We start from the raw sequence: 23050 nt of genomic DNA, 5'->3' as shown, positions 1-23050 counted from the left end.
GGTGCATATTTCGCTTGGTTATGGTGTGCTGCCCTCGCCAGCGAAGAAACTTCCGTTCGCGCCAAGAAGACCGCCCATAGCACATCTCGGCCCAGAACTACGGATCAGCGCATGACACTTTACAACGCCGTGGTATTTCTTTCCACTCTTCGTATCTGCAGAGGTGACAAAGACAATCTGCAAAGTGCAACAGATATGCTTTATGCGTAACCTTGAAGAGGTGCTTGACTCTAGACGAACAGGTGAAGAACGTTCTTTGGACATCTCATCGGACCATCCTCAGAAGATAGCGAAAAGGCGGAACTGCATAATGTGTTACTAGGACAACCAAGTTGAACAAAAACCAGATTGTTTGTGAGAAAAGTGCGTTGTGCACCCTAGCTTCACAAAATTTAGGAACTGCTTCACCGTATGGCAGGAACGATGAACTGGCCTTAATTTCTTGTTTGTATCCGAAGAACGGTGGTGTACTGAGCATTTTTTCAGACACCATCCCTGGGTTATTTATCTTTTAAATGTATATTCTGAATTTACTTTGATATTATTGTTTTTGTGGGTACCATGCTTCTTGTTGTTTTTATCAACTGCAGCGAAAATGACACTTTATAGAATTTATGTTTTAAATAACAAATTTTTGTTTGTCAACGTATGTTTTTGGAAAGGGAATTTCATTATGCACAATATGCTATGCTGCAATGTATGCTGGAAAATTATGTTTATTGGTAAATAATTTTTTTATGAGACGTATAAAACACGACCATTTTCTCGTGGTAACAGAAGAATCAAGGTACACGCTATAAAATAGGTTTCTTCGCAATGTTTTGATGGGTCTTCCAACAGATAGTTCATGTCAGGATTCCTTGCGCGGGCGTACTTTCCTACATGCTTTTTAGGTGGCAAAGTGTATGTAGGACTGTGCTCTGTTTTGTATTGTAATTTTTGCTTTTGGTAGCAAGTTTCTTGAAAACTGCGTATGGTTGATAATTGGAAACATATTGCTCACTATTAAAAGATTACTGTTTACTGGGGTTTCATAATATTTGCTCGGAATATCATTCTTTATTTGTTTAATGCAAGACCGTGTTGCTGTAATTTGTCCTGTATGCAGGAGAAAGCAACAAAACGTGATTGATGTTCTCTCCGGATGCCGCGCCGCATCAAATTCGCCGATGACTTCCGTTTGTTCCATGAATTTGGAAGCAAGCTGCAATGCTATTGTACAATATGGGTGATTTGTTACGTAAAACACAACGATTTGAATAGCTTCAAATACTCAGTCGATATATTGCTCTCCTTGTGAACAGGATGTCGTGGCTTCATCTTGCCGCAGTGCCTGTATTCCAATGGTGTAGTACGCGAAGATGCTGCAGTAAGGTAGGACAGCTCGTGTATTAATATCCAAAGTCTTCCATGGTGTTTCTCATGGCCCCTGTGTTGTTTTAACATAACTAAAATGCTGTATTAATGAAGCATTGTGTCAACCATAAACATTAAACAAGTCATTCAGTGTTCATAAAACTGAATATTCTGCTTGCTCTGTGTATGCACTAATGTGGTTCGAATGAAATGAAACTATATATCGTGGGAAAGGAATGGCTGGAGTTTAGGATGGTCCTGCAATGTAACAGACGCTGCGTCTGGTGTGCAGCGGCGTTCACGAGACGCGCAATGTGCATGACAGCGCAATGTATGGTGAACATTGCTGCTTCATGTATTTCGTACGAATAATGTTGCAGTGGTGTAAGATGGCAAGATAGTACGACATCTTGAAAAGATATAGGTGTGGCTAGTAGCAGTCGTAATACTTTCATTCAACTCTAAGAACAGTGATTGACTCGAAATCATGGAATTAGTGCTGATCACAAGGCGACACACTCTCATGTCAGACAAAAGAGGAAGTCTCTGTGGTGTTCCTGCGTAATTATAACACCAAAAGCGCAAAATTATCTTGCAAGATAAAGAGAGTAGACGTGCAGCTATGGTATTGCTGATATTTGTTTTAGAAATCAGCGCATCGAAGCTTGGCTGCGTTTAAGGACACGAATCCATCTAAGGGCACAAATACAGGCACTGTATCGTATTATGCTACCTGCACTTCCTTACGTTTACCTAAATTTGAGCATAAAGCGCCTTTGCGTTTGCCTTTAATACGCCACCACGAAAACGAGTTGAACGCTCAGCATCAATTTCAGCAAGACAGCGTCCCACCTACAGAACAATTTTAATCAGATCTGGTCATATGCATATGTTTTTAATCTAAAAAAGCAGCTGCTTTCTTCTGTTGTTCATGGGCAAGCGGAAGTCATCATTAAACCTGGTACTTCTTAATTTGTGATTTTGTGCACGTAAATACTAGTACATTATTGGATCATCTATACACGAGAGGATTCCGTGGCACTGCTAGTGCGAATGCATGTACCAATGAGATCACATATTTGCCAAGGTAACTGCTTGTAATGCGGTATCACAAGCTATCTGTTTCATAAATATGAAGTGTAGTGGCCTTTTCACAGGTGACGCATGACTTATCGACCATTTGCCTACTTACGGATTTTATTCTTTTCAAGCAGAAAAACTGGCGTCCTAAAGAAAACTTGTTTTCGCAGTATAGTAATTGACAGAAGGCTGCGGAGTTTCCGTTACTGTTCAGAACAAGAAAAGTTGGATCGTCTTTGCAAAACTAGTAATCCAGTAGCAGCTTACAGATAATTTATTCATAAATTTAGAAAATACTATACCACTGCCTTTTCTTTACGTGGAAGAATAATATCCCATAAGGATATGGAAACTCTGGGAAACTGCCCAAACAAAAAAAAAAGAGAAAAAATAAGGAATTCCACGGGTTTTTAGGCGTCTGCAAAGTCGGTTGCTGGAAGGGCTAAAAAAATATGAAATAACTCGAACTCTGACTTTCGAAAAACGCGACAAGTGACTACTGAATGAGTAAATTTATGTGCATTCAAAAAATGGTCTCCACGAAATTGCGATACACTGAACCCCTTAGCGACTAGAAAGGATACAGTACACATATAAAAGGAAATTGCAATAAGCGATGTCATATTCCCAGAAAAAAATCTCGCTGAAGAAATGAATAGGCACTTTGTCGGTGCTGGAATTGGCACAAAGAAGGAAGCGCATAAAGATGAATATGCAGAGTCTAGCCACCAAGTAGGGTCGTTATTCTTATTTTCAATAACACCTCTAGATGGGGTTCAGGTAATTAGAACAGTAAAGAAGGATGTGCCACAAGATATGATGACATTAGGCCGTTCCGAGTGAGCATACTTCAAGCATTGTTTGCCGAATTTTAAGTTCACATTATCAACAAAAAGATACAGCCCGGTGGATTGTCAGAACAACAGGCAGCTGAAATTGCTTCAGTCAGCAAAAGCCGGTACCGTTGCAGATAAAAAAAACTAGTGGCCAATTTCCATTCTCAACGTTATTCAAAGGTATGTGAGCACATAATTATTGACATAACTGCGTCTTCTGCAACAATCGAATAGTCAGCAGTTGTCCAATGAATTTCCAAAGAATAAATCAGCAGAGCAAGTACCAATCAATATAAAAGACAGAATAACTCAGAATACTGGCAAAAAAAAATTGACACTTTGTTTATTTGCTGACATGAAAATGCTTTCGGTACCGTTCAACATGCTATTCTTCTTCAGAAATTAGAAACATATGTTATAGGAAAAAATGCCCCTGAAATGAATAAGGCTTATTTCTCCGAAAAATATGTGTCAAATAGCGATATAGCCTGCATTAAAGGATTACACGAAATGGTGCATTTCAGGCATATATATTTGGGCCAATAGCTTGTCTGGCTCATATTATTGATATAACGAATAAGCAGGCTCACATGAAATAAAGTTGTACACACATGATAGCAATGATGTTTTTTTCTCAGTGGATTATGTAAAAATGTCCCAACTCTTTCCTTACCAAGTTGGACAACTAGTTACATGTAAACAGTCTCAAGCTAAATAGATATTAAAGCAAGTCTGTTGTGCTTATTCCAAACACAAAACAGGTGGCACAACAATTAGCTTAGTGTTTAAGCGCTGTCCTCTAGAACAAGTCTAAGAAAATAAATTTTTAGGTGCATGCTTCCAAGTTTTTTCCTGGAACACAGATGTGAATAATCTTGCAGGTGAAATATTTTGACAGTCAAAATATTTTGACTGGAAGTAAATAGGATAAATTTATACCACGGTGCCTAAAACGTATGTTACTTTTCTGCACTATAATTAGTTGTGCTTTTCATTTATGGGGACTATTACCTCTTCAAACTATAAAAAACTAATTTCATTGCAAGAAATATACTACGCACGAATAAAAATTACACAACGCATGCTCGAATCTTGAGAACACAGTAACTTTTTTCCACGTATCAGATAATCAGGGCTGTCAAGTTTATTATCTGTAATTGTTACACTGGACTCACAAACAATTTTAATGCAATAATAATCGTATGAATACTGCGAGCACATTTCTGCCGTGGGCGTCGTCGTTACCGTGAGGTTCCGTATAAAGTCAACGGGCGGCAGAGCCATCGGCTACACTGCATGCGCGAGTGAAGTCGCGCGAGAGGACCAGACGATCGGCGACTCGATCTGCCAGGAGCGAAAGAGAGAAATGTAGGCAGGAAGCGCGCCGTCTCCCGTCGCGGGCGAAGTGCCCAACGTTGCGAGGCACCAGCAGGGAGCGCGGAAGGCGGCGTTCTACTCCAGCGGCAACTGCGCATGTGGCAGCTGCGCGCGATCGCCCGGACGTGTCGTGAGAGCGATCTGCGTTGTGGGCAGAGTCTAGGTGCTTCCTAGGCTGGCAGCTTTCTGCGTGCGGTGGTTTCGCAGCGCTCCCTTTTCATTGAAGCGATAGACAGCAAGAATGTCACTTCATACGCTGCTGCTGCCGCGTTTCCTCAAGCCAGCTTATTGACAGCGACTTTTCGCGGTCATCGAGTCAGATGCGATCGCCTTTGCTGGTATTCACGTGGCACCATGCTCGTAAATTTATTTAATGTGTCGATCTTTGCAAGTATATACGGCCGATAAAACAACTATCCTTACTTCATACTGATGTGCACTAATTTTCTATGGCAACCGATGCTATTGCGTTTCGGGTGAAACTGCGACTTTTTTTGTAATACGCCGAATGTGTCACCTAACACTAACGCTATTCGAGAGCCGAACCTAATGAAACCAGCCATTCGAACGAATATCGCAGACAGGCACTAATCAACGGGAAGTAAAATAAATAAACCTTTAAAAGAACTGACTGCCATAAAAAATGCTCTTTGTTCGAACAAGAAGCTAGAACTTTTCTTATTTACCAACATATTGTCTACATTATACATACGGAAGCCTTTTTCTACCAATATTAAATTGTGCCGCAGTGAATCACTGATGCCCAACTAATTTCTTTAAAGATACTCATTAACTGCGGAAAGCTCGATCATTTCTTACTACTACAATAGAGAGAGAGAGAAGTTTAATGATACGAAATGCAGAGAGGTCGGCCTGAGGTATATTCCTCTAGCCAGCTACTCGGCGTTGGGTGAAGGGGAAGAGGGAAAGAAAGAAGGAAGAAAGAGGGGCATGATGGGTGACGATGACAATAGAAGGAAGATGTAGAACATATGGCAATCAATTTGGCATGCTCAAAGCTTGCAATCCAGGCCTGTAATATTTAAAATGTTCAGTAATGCCTGGATGGCCTTGAAACTCGATTGAGCGTCTGGCCAAGGGCCTAAAATAACGTCCTCCGACAACGGTGCGCTGTCGAGACGTGTAAGGTCGTTGTCCAACCTTTCACGCTCTTCCACGTGCTTAGGGCAGTCACAAAGCACATGACCTATAGTCTCAGTCACATTGCACACCTCACAGTGTGGAGACTCGGTGCGTCGGATGAGGTGCACGTATCCGTGCGTAAACGCTAGCCCCAGCCTTAGTCTGTGCAGAAGACTGGCACAGCTGCGTTGAAGTTTCGGTGGTAGCCTAAAATTCATGGTAGGGTCCAATCTCTGGATTCGTCTGTGGTGATTATCCAAATTGTCCCAGTGCTTTTGCTGTCAATTTTTGGATGACACTGGAGAGGAGACAGTTGGTGTCCGCTCCTGAAAAAGAAATTGAAAGTAGTGACTCTCATTCTTTGAGTGCTTTCTTCGCTTCGGCGTCGGCCAGTTCGTTGCCCTGTATACCACAGTGAATTGGAATCCACTGAAACGTGATGTGGTGGCCGTTCTCTTGCGCTAAAGTGTAGAGCTCGGCAGTTTGAAGAGCCAACACTCTGTAAGCGGTTTCTTTCAACATCACTCTAAGTAGTTGCAGAGCCGCTTTTGCATCACTGAAGACTGTCCATATTTGAGGAGGCTGTCGCGAAATATATTGAACGGCCTCTCTGATTGCCACTAGCTCTGCAGATGTTGTAGTCGTCTTGTTATACAGACGAAACCGTCGAATGACTTGATGCGCAGGCACGACGAAAGCCGCACCTGACGCATACGACGAGACCGATCCATCTGTATACACGCTCACCGAGGAGTCATATTCTTTCGAGATATATTCAAGTGTTAAATGTCTGAGGCCGACGGTATGTATTCGCGATTTTTTAGAAATTCCGGGAATCGATAGACGTACCGGTATTTTGGACATTACCCATGGGGGCATACGTGGAAGTTCAGGAAAAGTGGAGTCCGGCCGCATATCAGGAAGTGTGGATAAGGGGTGGCGTCCATGAAGGCACAGCAGTCGCAGGAATGCTCTAAGAGGTTCGCATCGTAGATAGACAGGTATAGGGGTGACGCGAGCCTCCTCCATTGTTCCGTGGGTTGAGGTACAACGTGGAACACCGAGACATGTTTTCAGCATCTGTCCCTGGGCACTCTCCAGCGTACGCACACATGACGGGCTCATACTTGATAAAACTGGCAGGCTATACCGCATGTATCCGACGTAGAGAGCCTGCTACAGCCGGAGTAGCGAGTGCTCAGATGGACCCCACTTCACACCGGCCAGAAAGCGAAAAACTTGAGCAAGCCCAGTTATTTTCTTTAACATTGCCACATGTTTCGACCATGAAACACCGCGGTCAATGACAACGCTGAGGTACTTGTGGTGGGTGACATATAGGATGGCATTTCCATTGAACATAATTGGATCCCAACACATAAGCTTCCGTGTGAACGCTATCGCAGCGCACTTATCTGGGGCCAGTTGCAGTCCTAGGCACTGCAGGTACTGAGACGGTAAAGAAACAGCTCGCTGCAATCTGGCATGAATTTGCGGTCGCGTGACTGCGGATGCCCATATGCATATGTCGTCTGCGTAGGCGCTGATGCGTACTGTATCAGGAATTATTTCCGCAAGGCCAATAAGGGCAATATTGAAAAGAGTCGGGCTGAGAACTCCTCCTTGAGGCACTCCACGGGCGACAGCGTTGTAAGACTTGACAGGCGATCCCACCACTGGCATATAGTTGTATTTGTCGGACGATCTCGCCGCTGCCACCATATGTAAGGGTTGTAGGTCGTAGAGAGGAACTTGGGAGTAACTAGACGTACAGGGCTTATTTACAGTATTTACATATTAAACAAGAGAGAGATTCGACAGTCTAGCGTGGCTCCCAAATGGAGCACGCAAGACGAAGCATGCAGCAAACGAGCATACAGCTCACGAGTACGAACACGAGCACACTCTCGAGCACGAGTACACTGTAGCAGCGACACAGAGCTGCTTATAAACACTCCGTTTGACGTCACCGTTCGACGTCATCGTAGACTACCCACCTTTTTGGAGGAGGAGGGCTCACACACACCCACACGTACGCACTTTCACTGCCCCCCCGCCCCTCCGAGGGCAGACGATCTTCGCAGCACTCGCAGCTGAGCTTCGCAACGCGGCCGTCCGGTATCCGTTGTCCTGCGTCCCCCTAGCCAGGTGCATGGTCACGCCCGACCCCAGCCGGCGCCTCTAAATTCCAGAGCTGCCTTTCTCCTGTAGTCGCCACGTGTGTCCGCCGACTGTGACGAATCCTGGGGCCCCCGCACCGCAAAGCACCCTTTCGGGGGGAGGGGGGGGGGACTCTTCTTGCTGCCGTAATCCGCACTTCTCTGAAGTTCACGGTTGGTTAACGCTGTCTGCGCTGGTTCTCTGAAGGGCACCCCCACCGCAGGTCGATCGAAACACGTGCAGCGGGCTCAAATAGCTTTGCAGAGCAGTACCCGGACAGGCCGCCATTGGAATATGAACCTGGCAACGTTTAACGCTAGAACGTTATCTAGTGAGGCGAGTCTAGCAGTGCTATTGGAAGAATTAGAGGGCAGTAAATGGGATATAATAGGGCTGAGTGAAGTTAGGAGGCCAAAAGAAGCATATACAGTGCTCAAAAGCGGGCACGTCCTGTGCTACCGGGGCTTAGCGGAGAGACGAGAACTAGGAGTCGGATTCCTGATTAATAAGAATATAGCTGGTAACATACAGGAACTCTATAGCACAAACGAGAGGGTGGCATGTCTTGTTCTGAAACTTAATAAGAGGTACAAAATGAAGGTTGTACAGGTCTACGCTCCTACATCCAGTCATGATGACCAGGAAGTCGAAAGCTTCTATGAAGACGTGGAATCGGCGATGGGTAGAGTGAAAACAAAATACACCATACTGATGGGCGATTTCAATGCCAAGGTAGGCAAGAAGCAGGCTGGAGACAAGGCAGTGGGGGAATACGGCATAGGCACTAGGAATAGCAGGGGAGAGTTATTAGTAGGGTTTGCGGAACAGAATAATATGCGGATAATGAATACCTTCTTCCGCAAGCGGGATAGCCGAAAGTGGACGTGGAGGAGCCCGAACGGCGAGACTAGAAATGAAATAGACCTCATACTCTGCGCTAACCCTGGCATCATACAAGATGTGGACGTGCTCGGTAAGGTGCGCTGCAGTGACCACAGGATGGTAAGAACTCGAATTAGCCTAGACTTGAGGAGGGAACGGAAGAAACTGGTACATAAGAAGCCGATCAATGAGTTAGCGGTAAGAGGGAAAATAGAGGAATTCCAGATCAAGCTACAGAACAGGTATTCGGCTTTGACTCAGGAAGAGGACCTTAGTGTTGAAGCAATGAACGACAATCTTGTGGGCATCATTAAGGAGTGTGCAGTAGAAGTCGGCGGTAACTCTGTTAGACAGGATACCAGTAAGCTATCGCAGGAGACGAAATATCTGATCAAGAAACGCCAATGTATGAAAGCCTCTAACCCTACAGCTAGAATAGAACTGGCAGAACTTTCGAAGTTAATCAACAAGCGGAAGACAGGAGACATAAGGAAGTATAATAAGGATAGAATTGAACAAGCTCTCAGGAACGGAGGAAGCCTAAAAGCAGAGAAGAAGAAACTAGGAATTGGCAAGAATCAGATGTATGCGTTAAGAGACAAAGCCGGCAATATCATTACTAATGTGGATGAGATAGTTCAAGTGGCTGAGGAGTTCTATAGAGATTTATACAGTACGAATGGAACCCACGATGATAATGGAAGAGAGAATAGTCTAGAGGAATTCGAAATCCCACAAGTAACGCCGGAAGAAGTAAGGAAAGCCTTGGGAGCTATGCAAAGGGGGAAGGCAGCTGGGGAGGATCAGGTAACAGCAGATTTGTTGAAGGATGGTGGGCAGAGTGTTCTAGAAAAACTGGCCACCCTGTATACACAATGCCTCATGACCTCGAGCGTGCCGGAATCTTGGAAGAACGCTAACATAATCCTAATCCATAAGAAAGGGGACGCCAGAGACTTGAAAAATTATAGACCGATCAGCGTACTGTCCGTTGCCTACAAAGTATTTACTAAGGTAATTGCAAATAGAATCAGGAACACCTTAGACTTCCGTCAACCAAAGGACCACGCAGGATTCCGTAAAGGCTACTCAACAATAGATCATATTCACACTATCAATCAGGTCATAGAGAAATGTGCGGAATATAACCAGCCATTATATATAGCTTTCATTGATTATGAGAAAGCGTTTGATTCAGTCGCAACCTCAGCAGTCATGGAGGCACTGCGGAATCAGGGTGTAGACGAGCCGTACGTAAAATTACTGAAAGATATCTATAGCGGCTCCACAGCCACTGTAGTCCTCCATAAAGAAAGCAAAAAAACCCCTATAAAGAAAGGCGTCAGGCAGGGAGATACGATCTCTCCAATGCTATTCACAGCATGTTTACAGGAGGTATTCAGAGACCTGGATTGGGAAGAATTGGGGATAAGAGTAAATGGAGAATACCTTAGTAACTTGCGCTTCGCTGATGATATTGCCTTGCTTAGTAACTCAGGGGACCAACTGCAATGCATGCTCACTGACCTGGAGAGGCAGAGAAGAAGGGTGGGACTAAAAATTAATCTGCAGAAAACTAAAGTAATGTCTAACAGTCTCGGAAGGGAACAGCAGTTTACGATAGGTAGCGAGGCACTGGAAGTGGTAAGGGAATACATCTACTTAGGACAGGTAGTGACTGCTGATCCGGATCATAAGAGTGAAATAATCAGAAGAATAAGAATGGGCTGGGGTGCCTTTGGCAGGCATTCTGAGATCATGAACAGCAGGTTGCCATTATCCCTCAAGATAAAGCTTTATAACAGCTGTGTCTTACCAGTACTTACGTACGGAGCAGAAACCTGGAGGTTTACGAAAAGGGTTCTACTTAAATTGAGGACGACGCAACGAGCTATGGAAAGAAGAATGATAGGTGTAACATTAAGGGATAAGAAAAGAGCGGATTGGGGGAGGGAACAAACGCGCGTTAATGACATCTTAGTTGAAATCAAGAAAAAGAAATGGGCATGGGCAGGACATGTAATGAGGAGGGAAGATAACCGATGGTCATTAAGGGTTACGGACTGGATTCCGAGGGAAGGGAAGCGTAGCAGGGGGCGACAGAAAGTTAGGTGGGCAGATGAGATTAAGAAGTTTGGAGGGTCAACATGGCCACAATTAGTACATGACCGGGGTAGTTGGAGAAGTATGGGAGAGGCCTTTGTCCTGCAGTGGGCGCAACCAGGCTGATGGTGATGATGATGATGACCCCTGCAGGCCGATCCTAACAGCTCCTCCGTGGCCCGGAAAATCTCGCCTGGTCTGTGCTGGCAACCGCTAGGCAGGAAGAGAATTGCTGGCGAGCAAGACGATGGCTTTGTTCTCTGCAACCCCTGCGCACTTGGAATGCGTTCAACCATCTCACAACAATTGACACAGAAGAGTAGATCCCGGCGACACAATACCACTCAGCGTGCAAACGCCCGGAATCAGTTGTTAAGCTACCAGGCTTCCTATCAAAAGTTCAATGCAAGCCACTCAACTGGGAATCCCAAATTTTCCCCGAAAATTTCGTGCCGCCAAAGCGAGTGTTCACGTTCCCCTTGAGTTCGACCAAACCTGACTGTCGCGCTGCACACGAGTAAAGGTTTACGTAGAACTAAACCGAAGGCTCTCAAATACCAATACCCAAACATAACTTAAGCAGCCTAGCTTCACGAACAGCCTGTTCTTGCCCTATCGCAGTGGCGTACTTATCTCACGTACTGTTGCCACTGAACAGTCTGGTCAACTCCACAGGTACGTAATCACAATCGCGCTAGCTTTGTGGTCACTTTTCAGAACGCGCTCTTACGTCATACACAAAGTGTTTATAACGCTTACTCACATTTGTTCCGTTAGTCCACACAGGACACGTTCCTTAAACGAACAACCAAACTTGCGTAACTTACGCAACACAGACGAACCTTTAAACAAATGTGTCTTCTAATGACTAGCTCCACGCACGCTTTCTAGAGAAGTCAGAACACGGCTGCCCTCAACACACACGAGCGACCCAGTCATTAACAATCTACTTGCCTCCGTCCACACAGGACACTCGCTAATGGACTTAAGTGCTCTTCTCAATGCCAATGATGCATTAACTGAAAATCTACGCGCATTAACCTGCGAAAATTAAAAAGAACACTTATAAAAAAAAGAAGGGTAACTAATACACACGCCACAGGCCTCTCAACAATAACCTTGACCTTCGGGTTACTCACACACACAAAAAAAGGAAGGCTATCTACTCATTAACTAACACCTCGCGAAACTACACTTTTACCTAAAATACATCTTTCAAATCTGGGAGCTTCACAAACGAAAACACAAACAAAGCTCATACCTTACATATTGAAAGAAATTCTTAGTCTTAAATAGCGAAAATTACCCATTGCTAAAAAAAAAAAACATGCTTTACTTCTACGGAAGCTCTCTTGGCCTCCCGTTCCAAGCATTTTCGACTGACTCATAATTTTGCGCTGTACTCGAGGTGGTCTCGGTCCGAAAGCTATTCTGGCTACCCAGGAACAATAAAAGGGCTGACACACTCTCAGCTCCTTCAAGACGTTACATTCTCCTGCCAATTTGCGTCCTGGCTCCCCGCTTTCATCACGAACTTGACTGACCGCGTCGCGACTCCCTACCACCTCGTCTCGTCTCGCCCCCTGGCGCTCCTTCGCACTACATACTGCACTCCGAAAAGAACGACGGAACGACGAGGAACGTAGCTGCCCTGTGCCCTGAGTCCGCGTCCGTGCAAAACATGCTTCTCGGTCACTTTTTGACCGGTGGCCCGAACATGCTTGATGCGCACATGTCGACGACGATCGCACCTTTCTTTTCTTCGCGCCCTGCCTTTTTGCGCCTGTCGCTGTCTTGGGCTTCGCTATATTAGCCACCGCATTCCGATCTTTACGGCGCTTCTTTGTACGGCGCTTTTTCTTTGAAGTCCCTTTCATGCCGCCTTCTCGCGCCTCGTGCAGGCCGGTACACAGCTCGTCGGCCCGGATCGGTCTCCTACACGCAAAGTCTGAGTGATCATCATTTAAATGAACTCTCTCTTTGCCTCGACTGGCGGACAGCTCAACCGACTCTGGAGCAATGCAGCAGTCTTTACTCGATCTATGCAACTCGCATTCTTGCGAATTGCCCTCTACTGCATCGCCAAGCTCACGCTGTGCATCAGCACACAGCCCGTCGGTCTCCATGGGTGTCTCACGCGCAAAGTCTGAATGATTCTTAACTAAATCATGCTTATCTTGGCTTCCTAGACTGGGGGAGAGCTGCACCGATCCCTGAACAATGCAGTTGTCTTCTCTTGAGCCACGCAGCTCGCAATCCTGAGAACTACCCTCAAGTGCATCGTCCAGTTCGCACTTCACTTCGGCACGCAGATCTGACCTGACATGGGTGCTCGCGTCTGTCGGGTCAGCAGTACTCTCTACTTCATTAACAACCTCGCTAACATTACAAGCGACACGCACACGCGGTAACTGTGCCAATTCATTCGCAGCTGGCCTAGCTGTCTCTACAGTGCTCTGTTGGCACAGCACCTCGTCGCCCTCACTTTGGTCTTTAACGGCCTATGCTGCTACTGCTGCCATCGTTAGCGGCTAACACTTCGAGTTTACTTATGAACAGGCTGCTAATCTCGCAGGTGCTACTACTTTTCTCGGCTTTCGACTGAAATCTGCTATCGACTTCCTCCCGCTTTTGCTGCGTCCAGCCTACAGATTTCTAAGCCGCTGTTGACTTCACTCGATTTCCTACTCCAAACCTTCAATCTCTTTGTTGAATGCAGCAACGTTCTGCTTCGTGACTTCTGTTAGGCCATCTTCCTGCGAAATTCTTTTTAGTTCCTGCCTAACTTTTTCTTGTTCTTGCCTAAATTCTTCCTGTTCTTGCCTAATTACTTCCTGTTCCCGTTTTTTGGTTAGAAATCGTTTACCCATTTGTTCTATGAATTTCAAATCATTGTTACCTTGGAGAATGGTTTTACGAATCTCTGATTCCGTCAAGTCCTCCTGTACGTCTACCTCAACCTATCCACACAACCACAACAGGTCAGCTCTCGTCAAACAGAATAGGACCATGGTCGCTAGTTTAAGCTTTGGCTCTGCTGTCACACAATACTTGCTGCGATACCCACGCAAATCAAAATACAAGTAAAAGATCCCAGCGAATAAAATCTACACACAGAGAGAAATTGAAGCCCGGTAAATCTTACAGCCAAAACCTAACGTTTACCTACTGAAGCAGCACCATATCACCAGTCCTCCGCCGTACCCAGTCAGTTGCAAGAGGTGGTCTATCCCAAGTCGCCTCCAAGTTCATCAGGATACCGGTCGGTCACCAACTGCCAAAGTGCGTGAGCTGCCGTTGCGGTCTACGAGTCGTAGGCTGATCTAGGAGCCGTAGGCCGATCTATGAACCGCAGGTCGATCTCACCGCTGCCATCCAAATGTAAGATTTGACGGGCGATCCCACCGCTGGCATACAGTTGTAGGAGTTGTCGGACGATCTTGCCGCTGCCACCCCTTGTAAGGGTTGTAGGTCGTAGAGAGGAACTTGGGAGTATCTAGACGTACAGGGCTTATTTATAGTGTTTACATATTAAACAAGAGAGTGATTTGACAGTCTAGCGTGGCTCCCAAATGGAGCATGCTAGACGAAGCATACAGCAAACGAGCACTTACCTCACGAGTACGAACACGAGCACACTCTCGAGCACGAGCACACTGTAGCAGCGACAAACAGCTGCTTATAAACACTCCGTTTGACGTCGTCGTTCGACGTCATCGTAGACTACCCGCCTTTCTGGAGGAGGAGGGCTCACACACACACGTACGCACTTTCACTGCCCCCCCTCCGAGGGCAGACGACCTTCGCAGCACTCGGAGCTTACCTTCGCAACGTGGCCGTCGTGGTGTCTATTGTCCTCCGTCCCCGTAGCCAGGTGGTCAAGCCCGACCCCAGCCCGCGCCTCTAAATGCCAGAGCTGCCATTTTCCAGTAGTCGCCATGTGTGTCAGCAGACTGTGACGAGTCGTGGGGACCCCGCACCGCAATGCACCCTTTTGGGGGGGCGGGGGGACTCTTCTTCCTGCTGTTGTCCGCAGTTCTCTGAAGTAAGTTCATGGTTGGTTAGCGCTGTCCTCGCTGGTTCTCTGAAGGGCGCCCCCACCGCTGGTCGATCGAAACACGTGCAGCGGGCTGAAATAGCTTTGCAGAGCGATACCCCTGCAGGCCGATCCTAACAGCGTGTCTTGTCGTTTCGCCATTGTTCGTGGACATGAAGACTGTGCGACCATCTAGGTAATTTTTAATCAACATGTAGAGACGGCCGCCGATGCCGAAATTACTGAGGGCTTCAAGAATGGCTTCGTGCAGTACATTGTCATAAGCTCCTTTTATGTCTAAGAAAACTGCTCCTACAAGTCGGTGTCGCTTTTTCTCGTGTTCGATCGTGGACACGAGATCAATGACACCATCTATTGCTGACCGGCCACGTCTAAATGCAGTCATTTCAGGATAAAGCTCATTCTTTTCCACGAACCATTCTAATCTAGTGAGCACCATCCGTTCCATCACATTACCGACACAGCCAGCTGAAGCTACTGGCCGGTAAGATCACATTTCTTAAGGCAATTTTCCTGGCTTTAGGAGGGCCACCAAACGGCTGGTTTTTCATTGTTTCGGGACTGTACTGGATGACCACGTGGTGTTATAGTACGACAGCAGGACTTTCCGACCTTCCACACCAAGGTGGCACAGAGCAGTATATGAAATACCATCAGGTCCAAGTGCAGAAGATCGTCTCGACGCAGCAAGTGCAGCTTCCAATTCCGGCATCGTGAAAGGAATGTCAAGACGATCAGCTTTAGTAGGTATACCGGTCGATGCAATGTTTGACATGCTAAAACATCGGTACGGGTGACTCTCTTACAGAAGTCTTCGGCAACCTGCACTTCCGTCAGAGATTGGTGAAGTGCTAGAGCACGGAAAGGATGTTTTTGCTGAGGAGGGGCACGAAGGCTTCGTACTATCTGCCAGATCCTAGAAAGTGGCCTTCGAGGATCCAGAGGCAAACAGAAGGTCCTCCACCGTTGTTACCCCCATTTTTTTGAAGGTGATGCCGTATTTTTCGTTGAGCTCGTCGACATAAGACAAGGTCTAATGACAATTGAGTTCGCCTAACCTTCCCTTGCGCTCTACGACGGATCGCTCGGAGCCGTTCATATTCAATATCAATCGCCGTTCTGGATGTGGGTGCACTGATGAACTTAGTTGTCTTCTGCACTGATGATACAATAATGCCTTCTATATCAGATGGTGAAGTGATGTCTCTGTAGTACTCTTCGACAGATGTAGAGAACGTGGACCAATCAGTGCAGCGTATAGCAGATACAGTTGATTGCACAAACCACTTCATCTGCACATATGCTGGTATATGATCGCTCCCATGCGTTTCTATGTACAAGCACCAGCTGACTGAGGGCAGGAGGCGAGCTCTGAGATACAATAGTGAGGTCTAAGCAACTTCCGCAGGTAGTGCCGCGGATGTAAGTTGGAGATCCATCGTTGACAGTCAGAGCTTCATTGTATATGAAGTCCATCAAGTTCCTACCCCAACAGTTCATTGCGGTACTTCCCCAGTAAGGATGATGAGCATTGAAGTCTCCAATAACAACATGAGGGCCTGGGGAGCTTTGTAACACAGTGGATATGTAAGAGAGTTCAAGTCTTGGTCTAGGAGGTATGTGGGGCGCCGATGATCGAAAACACATGTAGTTTATGTTTTAGTGTCACACACACATATGCATTGCTGTCATGTGGAGTGATCGTGTTCCGAACAGACGTCATGTCACTGCGTATACACATTAACACTTTGCTCTTGTGTCCATCTTCACGTGACCAGAGCTTAACGTATCCGGAAAGGCTAAATTACGACGTGAGAATTGGCTCGCATATCACGATCACTGGGAAGCGGTATTCGAAGACTCGTTGCCTAAATTCAGACATGCAGCCCCACAGACCTCAAGTATTCTATTGCATTATAACAGAATGATGCGTCTTCTGTTCCTACGTCCAGTGTTTTATCGTGAAAGCCATGATTGCCACCCTTATTCTAGAGCCGCTAATAGCGGCTCCATAGCACCTAACGCCTTCACGACCGATAGTGCAGTTGGCGCTGCCAATCCGGAGAGTAATGCACGCATAGTGTTTGCTAGCTGTTTAAGCATGTCTATCACCTTTTCTTTTCCAAGCCTTCCATTACCTTTCCGGCACTTGGGGAGCGCCGAAGGAGTATCTCCTCCGGAAGCCCTTAGTGGTAGTGAAGGCCACTCAATAGCCGAAGAGGTTCGACGCACGTTGGATGACGCCTCATTCCTTGACGGGCGCGGAGGTACTGGGAGAGGCGCATCTTGTGTGTGCCGGCCTTGCTCTCTCTGTGGCACGTTTTGCATCCAAGTACTCAAAGGAAGTGCCTCTTTTGCCCGGGGCTTGCTCTGGGAGCGGCGACGCCTTTGCCGCAACCGGCGCCTTTTCTTGCGGATGGAATCGGCAGCCTCCTTGTGCGTGGAGTTCTCTGTCACCATGTTTCTCAAAATTTGCCTCTCCTCTGCCATTTTGGGGCAGTCCTTAGATGTCGCTTCATGGGCTCCGGAGCTATTTGCACATTTCATGGCGCCAATCTCACAGGAGTGTACCTGATGAGCACGACTACATCTTCGGCACGACGTACGCTTCTTACACACAGCACTCACGTGGCCCAGTTTGAAACACTTGTGACACTGTCACGGTCGTGGCACATATGGACGCACTCAGTGCCTCACATAACCTACTTTGACCGATGCTGGCAAAGAGTCTGACTCGAACACCAACTTGATGCACCGGGAGCGGCCGAATCGGTGGATGTCGTGGATTCGCACTGTCGACGATAAAAGAGATCGCAGGTCTTCATCCTTTATGTCAATGTCCACACCTGATACAACACCACTGCAGGTATCTTTGCCGTACGCTAGGAATGAACGAACTGGGATGTTGCCAACCACTTGAATGCCTTTCAAAGCCTCCAATAATGCCTGAGAATTCACGTCCACCGTCAGAATGTTCTTCCGAGCATTAATGCGGATCTCTCTCACATGTCCTGAGGCTATTCGATCGAAGTATTTGGTCAGCGATTGTCTGTCCAAGGCATTAAAATTCGTTCCTTCCGTAGTTGGGGTGTAGCCCACGGAGAAGACCCGTTCGTCACATCTGCTTTTATGAGTAAAATCACTGCCTGCTGACATCCGGCGAAGCTTGCGCTTCAAGTAGCGCGATTGGACTAGCGTGTAATCGCTGTTCGATTCCATCTCTGCCGCTGTTGAGCTGTCAGATGAATCGGGAAGCCTATATTCGGTGATGTCGCACTTTCCCACGGACAGGGCCACCGCCGCGGGACTCGCCTTGCCATGAGGGCACGGGGGTCCTCCGTCCTCCATTCCGGAGGACGACGTCTTGGGGGACGCTCCTGATATGCAGAAGTAGCACAACTTTGAATCACCACAGAACAAGGACTGCCGTTCCGCACTTCGTCTTCTCCTATACAATAGAATTTTATGCATACATTCATGGTGAAAGTGGGTCCTTCCTAGTGTTTGGTGCTTTCTTTCGCTTATTCTTACAATACATATGTGACGTGTAAATACAATGTGTGTGTATACGTCTTGGTTCCTATGATTCTGGTTCTTGTGTTGCCTTGCACGGTATATAATGTTGCCTCAGGTATGCGGGAGAGATATATGCGTATAAAGCAGTATGTACCTATCTTGCTTGTACACCTGTGAAGTGGCCATACTCATCAGGCAAATTTGTCTTTAGCTTCTTGTTCCTCTTAGACACTGCCAAAGGAACCAAAGGAACCTGTCAAAGGAATGAAGTGAAATAGAAAATAAACTGAGCAATATTACGCGCAAAAAATGATTGACGCATGCCGTAGCGTGGGACTTTGGATAAATTTTCGCCACCTCGTGCTCCCTCAATTTTGTATTAAGCATCCCATCTGTACAGGCGGCCGATTGTACATAACTCTTTGGCCTAGTACACTGGATATATACTGTGCCAGAAGCCACAACTAATCTTTTTCTATTTTTGACTTTTTCTTTTTTTGTCAAAGCAAAAAACCTGCCTCACAAGCGCCTGAGAAAAAAATTGTTCGCTCGTTTAAATTTGGCATCAAGGTGGTATATGGTAAACTACCTGAGAGATGTGAAAAGATGATTGCAGTTGTTTCTTATACTGGTGCCCTTCTAGAGGGGCAAGAATGTCAGTGAACGTGCCTCCACGGAGCACAAGGGGCGAAAGGGAACATGCGCTGCCATGCTAGCGCGCCAGGTGTTGCGTGAGGATAGAGGCTAGCGCCGTGACGTGCTGTCACCCTCGCTACTACTCTCGGAAAGCGGCGCGCGGTCTGTATCTGCCTCTGAACCCCCCCGCCCCCCCGGGTGCTTAGATTCTAACGACAGAAAGCTGAGCTAGTTGGTAAGGATTCATAATGCAAAAGAGAGGTGAGGCTTGCAGACAGGACACAAGAGTAGAGAAGTGGACCACAGCGTTGTCCACTTCTCTACTCTTGTGTCCTGTCACCTCTTATTTCAAATATGCTTAGATTCTGCGCGCGCCTGCCGACTTTGGTGGCTGCTCGGACCTGATGAACGCTTGAAATTTAGTTTATCGGATGAATATGCACCCGAAGCCACAACAAATCTTTTTAAATTTCTCCGTGTCGTCTTTTATTGTCGAAGCACGAAAGTACGTAAGAAAGGCCTGCTAAAGAAATATTTCTTCAAATGAAGTATGAAGAAGACATATGATGAACTGGTTGAGAGAAGTAAACTAAACGGTCGCCATTATTTCATATGCTTTAATGCTTGTATAAGATGTGTATACATATTTCCACTGTGTATTAATAATGTATGTCTATTATGTGTTGTTATAAGCCCTATATACCCTTTTAGTCCTACCGTAACGCCCCCTTACCCAATGCCTCATACGAGGCCTGTAAGGACATTTTAAATAAATAAATAAATGAATAAATAAATAAATAAATGAATAAATAAATAAATAAATAAATAAATAAACAAATAAATAAATAAATAAATAAGTAAATATAGTCCTGTGCTTTTACATGGGTAAAACGTAGCTGGTCATTAAAGGGCAAAATGTTTATTTTTTTCTCTATCGCACATGCGAAGTGAAATTTTGCCCTGATGTTAGAAAGAAACACAGAATCCAGACAAACGGAAAATGTTTGGTTTGGTACTTCCATATGGCCAAAAAGTATTTAGGCCTCTTTAGGCATGCAGTCGACAGTTAGGCTCACTTGATTCTTGCCTAATACGTGGGTTTGCGCGCTCAAGAGTCTAAATGTGAGGCAAATATCGCTCACCTTCTTACTTGGCGAGAGAGTGTCCGAAAGAGTCTCCTTTGTGATTGTCAGAAAGTCCACGCACACACGCTCGTCGCCGCACATGCGAGCGTACCCGCGCTGCACCGGCGACCGAAGCCGTTGTTAGGGTTAGCTCCATCTGTGTAACTCGTTTCTTCTTATGTTGATATGTCCTCGTGAAGCGGATTAAGGTCCCAGATACTGGAGTCCTTCGGATCCTCTCAACTTCACGCAAAAGAATATGTACTTCTTAAGAGGGTTTCGGTGAAAGTTCCGCCTGAAATCGTTTCAAGAAGCGGAGCCCAATGTGATCCAGTCGTCACTGTTCTGCGCCACCTCACGTTTCCGTTGAGGACAAAGAACTTCGGTTTCACCATAGCGGACTCTGTATCGACCGTTACGACCCCATTTGAACGGAAGATAAGCCGCGTTAAGACGGGAGGAAACACGTCGTTTACCGTGGTACCTAGCCAAACGTACTGAAGAAGGAAGAGCCCGCCGCGAAAATTCCACAAAAATATGTCACCAGTAAAAGTCCCAGATCTCTCGCTGGGGACTTTCTGGCCCTCGTAAATACTAGAGAGAACCTCTGGTCTTAGACCACCCATTTATGCGCCACAACAGCAAACAACGTTGTCATGTTCACTCTGTGCAAAATCATTTTCTACTATGGTCCGATTGCGATCGAAACCGCATCCTTTCTATGTTGAGCAGTCACTTCTCCTCAAATTGCGAATTATTCACTGTAACGCTACAGCTGAACCGAAAGATTCAACGGCATTCTTTCTAGCATGCTTGCAGAACATGTGCCACTCCTGTTGCACGGTTGTTTTTCAGACACCGTCTCCTAGGCAACTACCAGATTCTCACCGTTCTTTCTTCGTTACAGCTGGGAGCACTCCAGCACCATCGACACGATCCTACGAACTATAGTGACCTTGCTTGGTGATCAACTGTTCCTAGGGACGCTCATAATGCTTAGAAATGCCGACAGCTCGCTCTTCACCTGAAGTGCGCTGATCAATGCCGCAGAAAAACAGCTCAACGACGGGAGCGCATATACCCATCTTTTCGGCCTTTACCCCTTGACTCCATTGTGCTGCTGTGTGTCCCACCTGCTGTTCGGGGACACACAGCAGGTGGGACACACCTGCTGTGTGTCCTTTCAATTCAGTTCCTTTCAATTTATCCTTGTCTCTACCGAATGGCTGCAAAATGTCCCCAATTACTTCCACAGTTCACCCTGCGATCTCTGTCGTCGCTGCTGAGAGGCTGAGACCCGGCACAAGCCGTATTAGCATTAGCCTACCAGGTCATCACCGTAGATTACCAGGTTCGCTACATTCCAACACTGGGAGTGATTGTACTAAGGAAGAGTGACACTACAAAATTTCACGTAGCCATCTTGCGGCTAGGAGCCAGTTGGCTAACTTTGCTGAGCAGCAGTAGTGCTGCTGCGTTTCTTGCTGCTATTTGACAAGCCGAATAGACCCTTTTACAAGTGATACTATGAAAGACTGGCAGAGTGTCATTCACTGGACACTATTACCGTAACTTCTTACCTGTACTGCTCAATGCACGCCAGCACGTGAGCGGCCGTGGTACCGGGCGCCAGGTACACGGTGGTCATGCCCTCCAATATGCCGTAGATGGAGAAATTGATGTGTCCGAAGGCGTGGTACAGTGGCAAAGCGCAGCACATCACGCTCCGCTGTGCAAAAATACACGTTCCACTTTCTTAAGAATGTGAGCGTACGAAATGATATTGCGCTGAGTGAGCGGGGGTTGCACAACACAGGAAAATCATCCAATAGGAGTTACTCATCCTTGAACATTGCTCAGTGGCTATGGTGTTAAGCTGCTGAGCGGTGGTCGCGGCATCTAATCCCGGCCACGGCGGCCGCATTTCGATGGGGGCAAAGTGCGAAAACACCTGTGTACTTAGATTTAGGTGCACGTTAAAGAACCCCAGGTGGTCGAAATCTCCGGAGTCTTCCACTACGGCGTGCCTCATAACCAGAAAGTGGTTTTGGTACGTAAAACCTCAGAATTTCATTTTTTCTGACAGAACGTTTTAGGGCCTTTGTCCTACAGTTTGTTTGCCAGCAGGTATAAAATGTACTTTTCACGCAGCTAGGCCTCTCCGCAGTGCTAATGTCAGCTCCGCTAGATTTAGTGCTGCAGTACACTTGGGATAACTTAAGTTTCCCCGATGAAGGCGGACGGAAACACGCGAACGTTTTTCTAGAACAAATTTTGCAACAATATCAACGCGAATCGCTTACAAAGCCGGAGGCATCCTTCATGCGGGCATGTGCTTATGCTACAACTGCTCAGCAACACCTAGAAATACACATACTAAGCAAACTATAGACGTCATAGCCTGTTCATTCTTGCTCTTTTTTTGTCCTGTTGTTTGGCTAGTTATGCGTGCTTGTAATTTTTAAGCCAATACGCATCAGTAAAAAGCTGGACACCAAACAATCGTTTTAAGGCCTAATTGCTACACGTCAAGAACCTATAGTATCAAATTGATTTTTATCGAAGCTTTTTAACCCACATAAGGCAGCCTTTGGAATACTTCAACCTAACTTGAATGACGCACAAAGATAAAATACAGTAAAACTTTTAAAGCGAAGCACCATTCTCTTTCTTTTCATTAGGCGAATGCTGACCGGTCAGCGACAAAAGGAAATGAAAATCAATGTGGGTTGAAAATTTGACTTTTAGTGACAATTGTAGCAGTTTTTCACTAGGTCACA

At 46.2% G+C, this 23050-nt stretch overlaps 1 protein-coding gene across 1 annotated transcript in view; it reads right to left on the bottom strand.

Moving 5' to 3' along the window:
* The window catches only part of LOC126523436 (medium-chain acyl-CoA ligase ACSF2, mitochondrial-like), a 348233-nt gene that overhangs the window by 129954 nt on the left and 195229 nt on the right, over positions 1–23050 (bottom strand). Inside the window, exon 11 of the mRNA XM_050172050.3 lies at positions 21851–21999. Within this exon, the coding sequence (XP_050028007.1) occupies positions 21851–21999 (149 nt within the window). The remainder of the gene's footprint in view (positions 1–21850; positions 22000–23050) is intronic.

Source organism: Dermacentor andersoni, chromosome 6 (assembly GCF_023375885.2).
Source record: "Dermacentor andersoni chromosome 6, qqDerAnde1_hic_scaffold, whole genome shotgun sequence".
Taxonomy (NCBI): Eukaryota; Metazoa; Arthropoda; class Arachnida; order Ixodida; family Ixodidae; genus Dermacentor; species Dermacentor andersoni.
The sequence above is the reverse complement of the archived record's forward strand: the minus strand, read 5'-3'. Positions and strand labels throughout refer to the sequence as shown.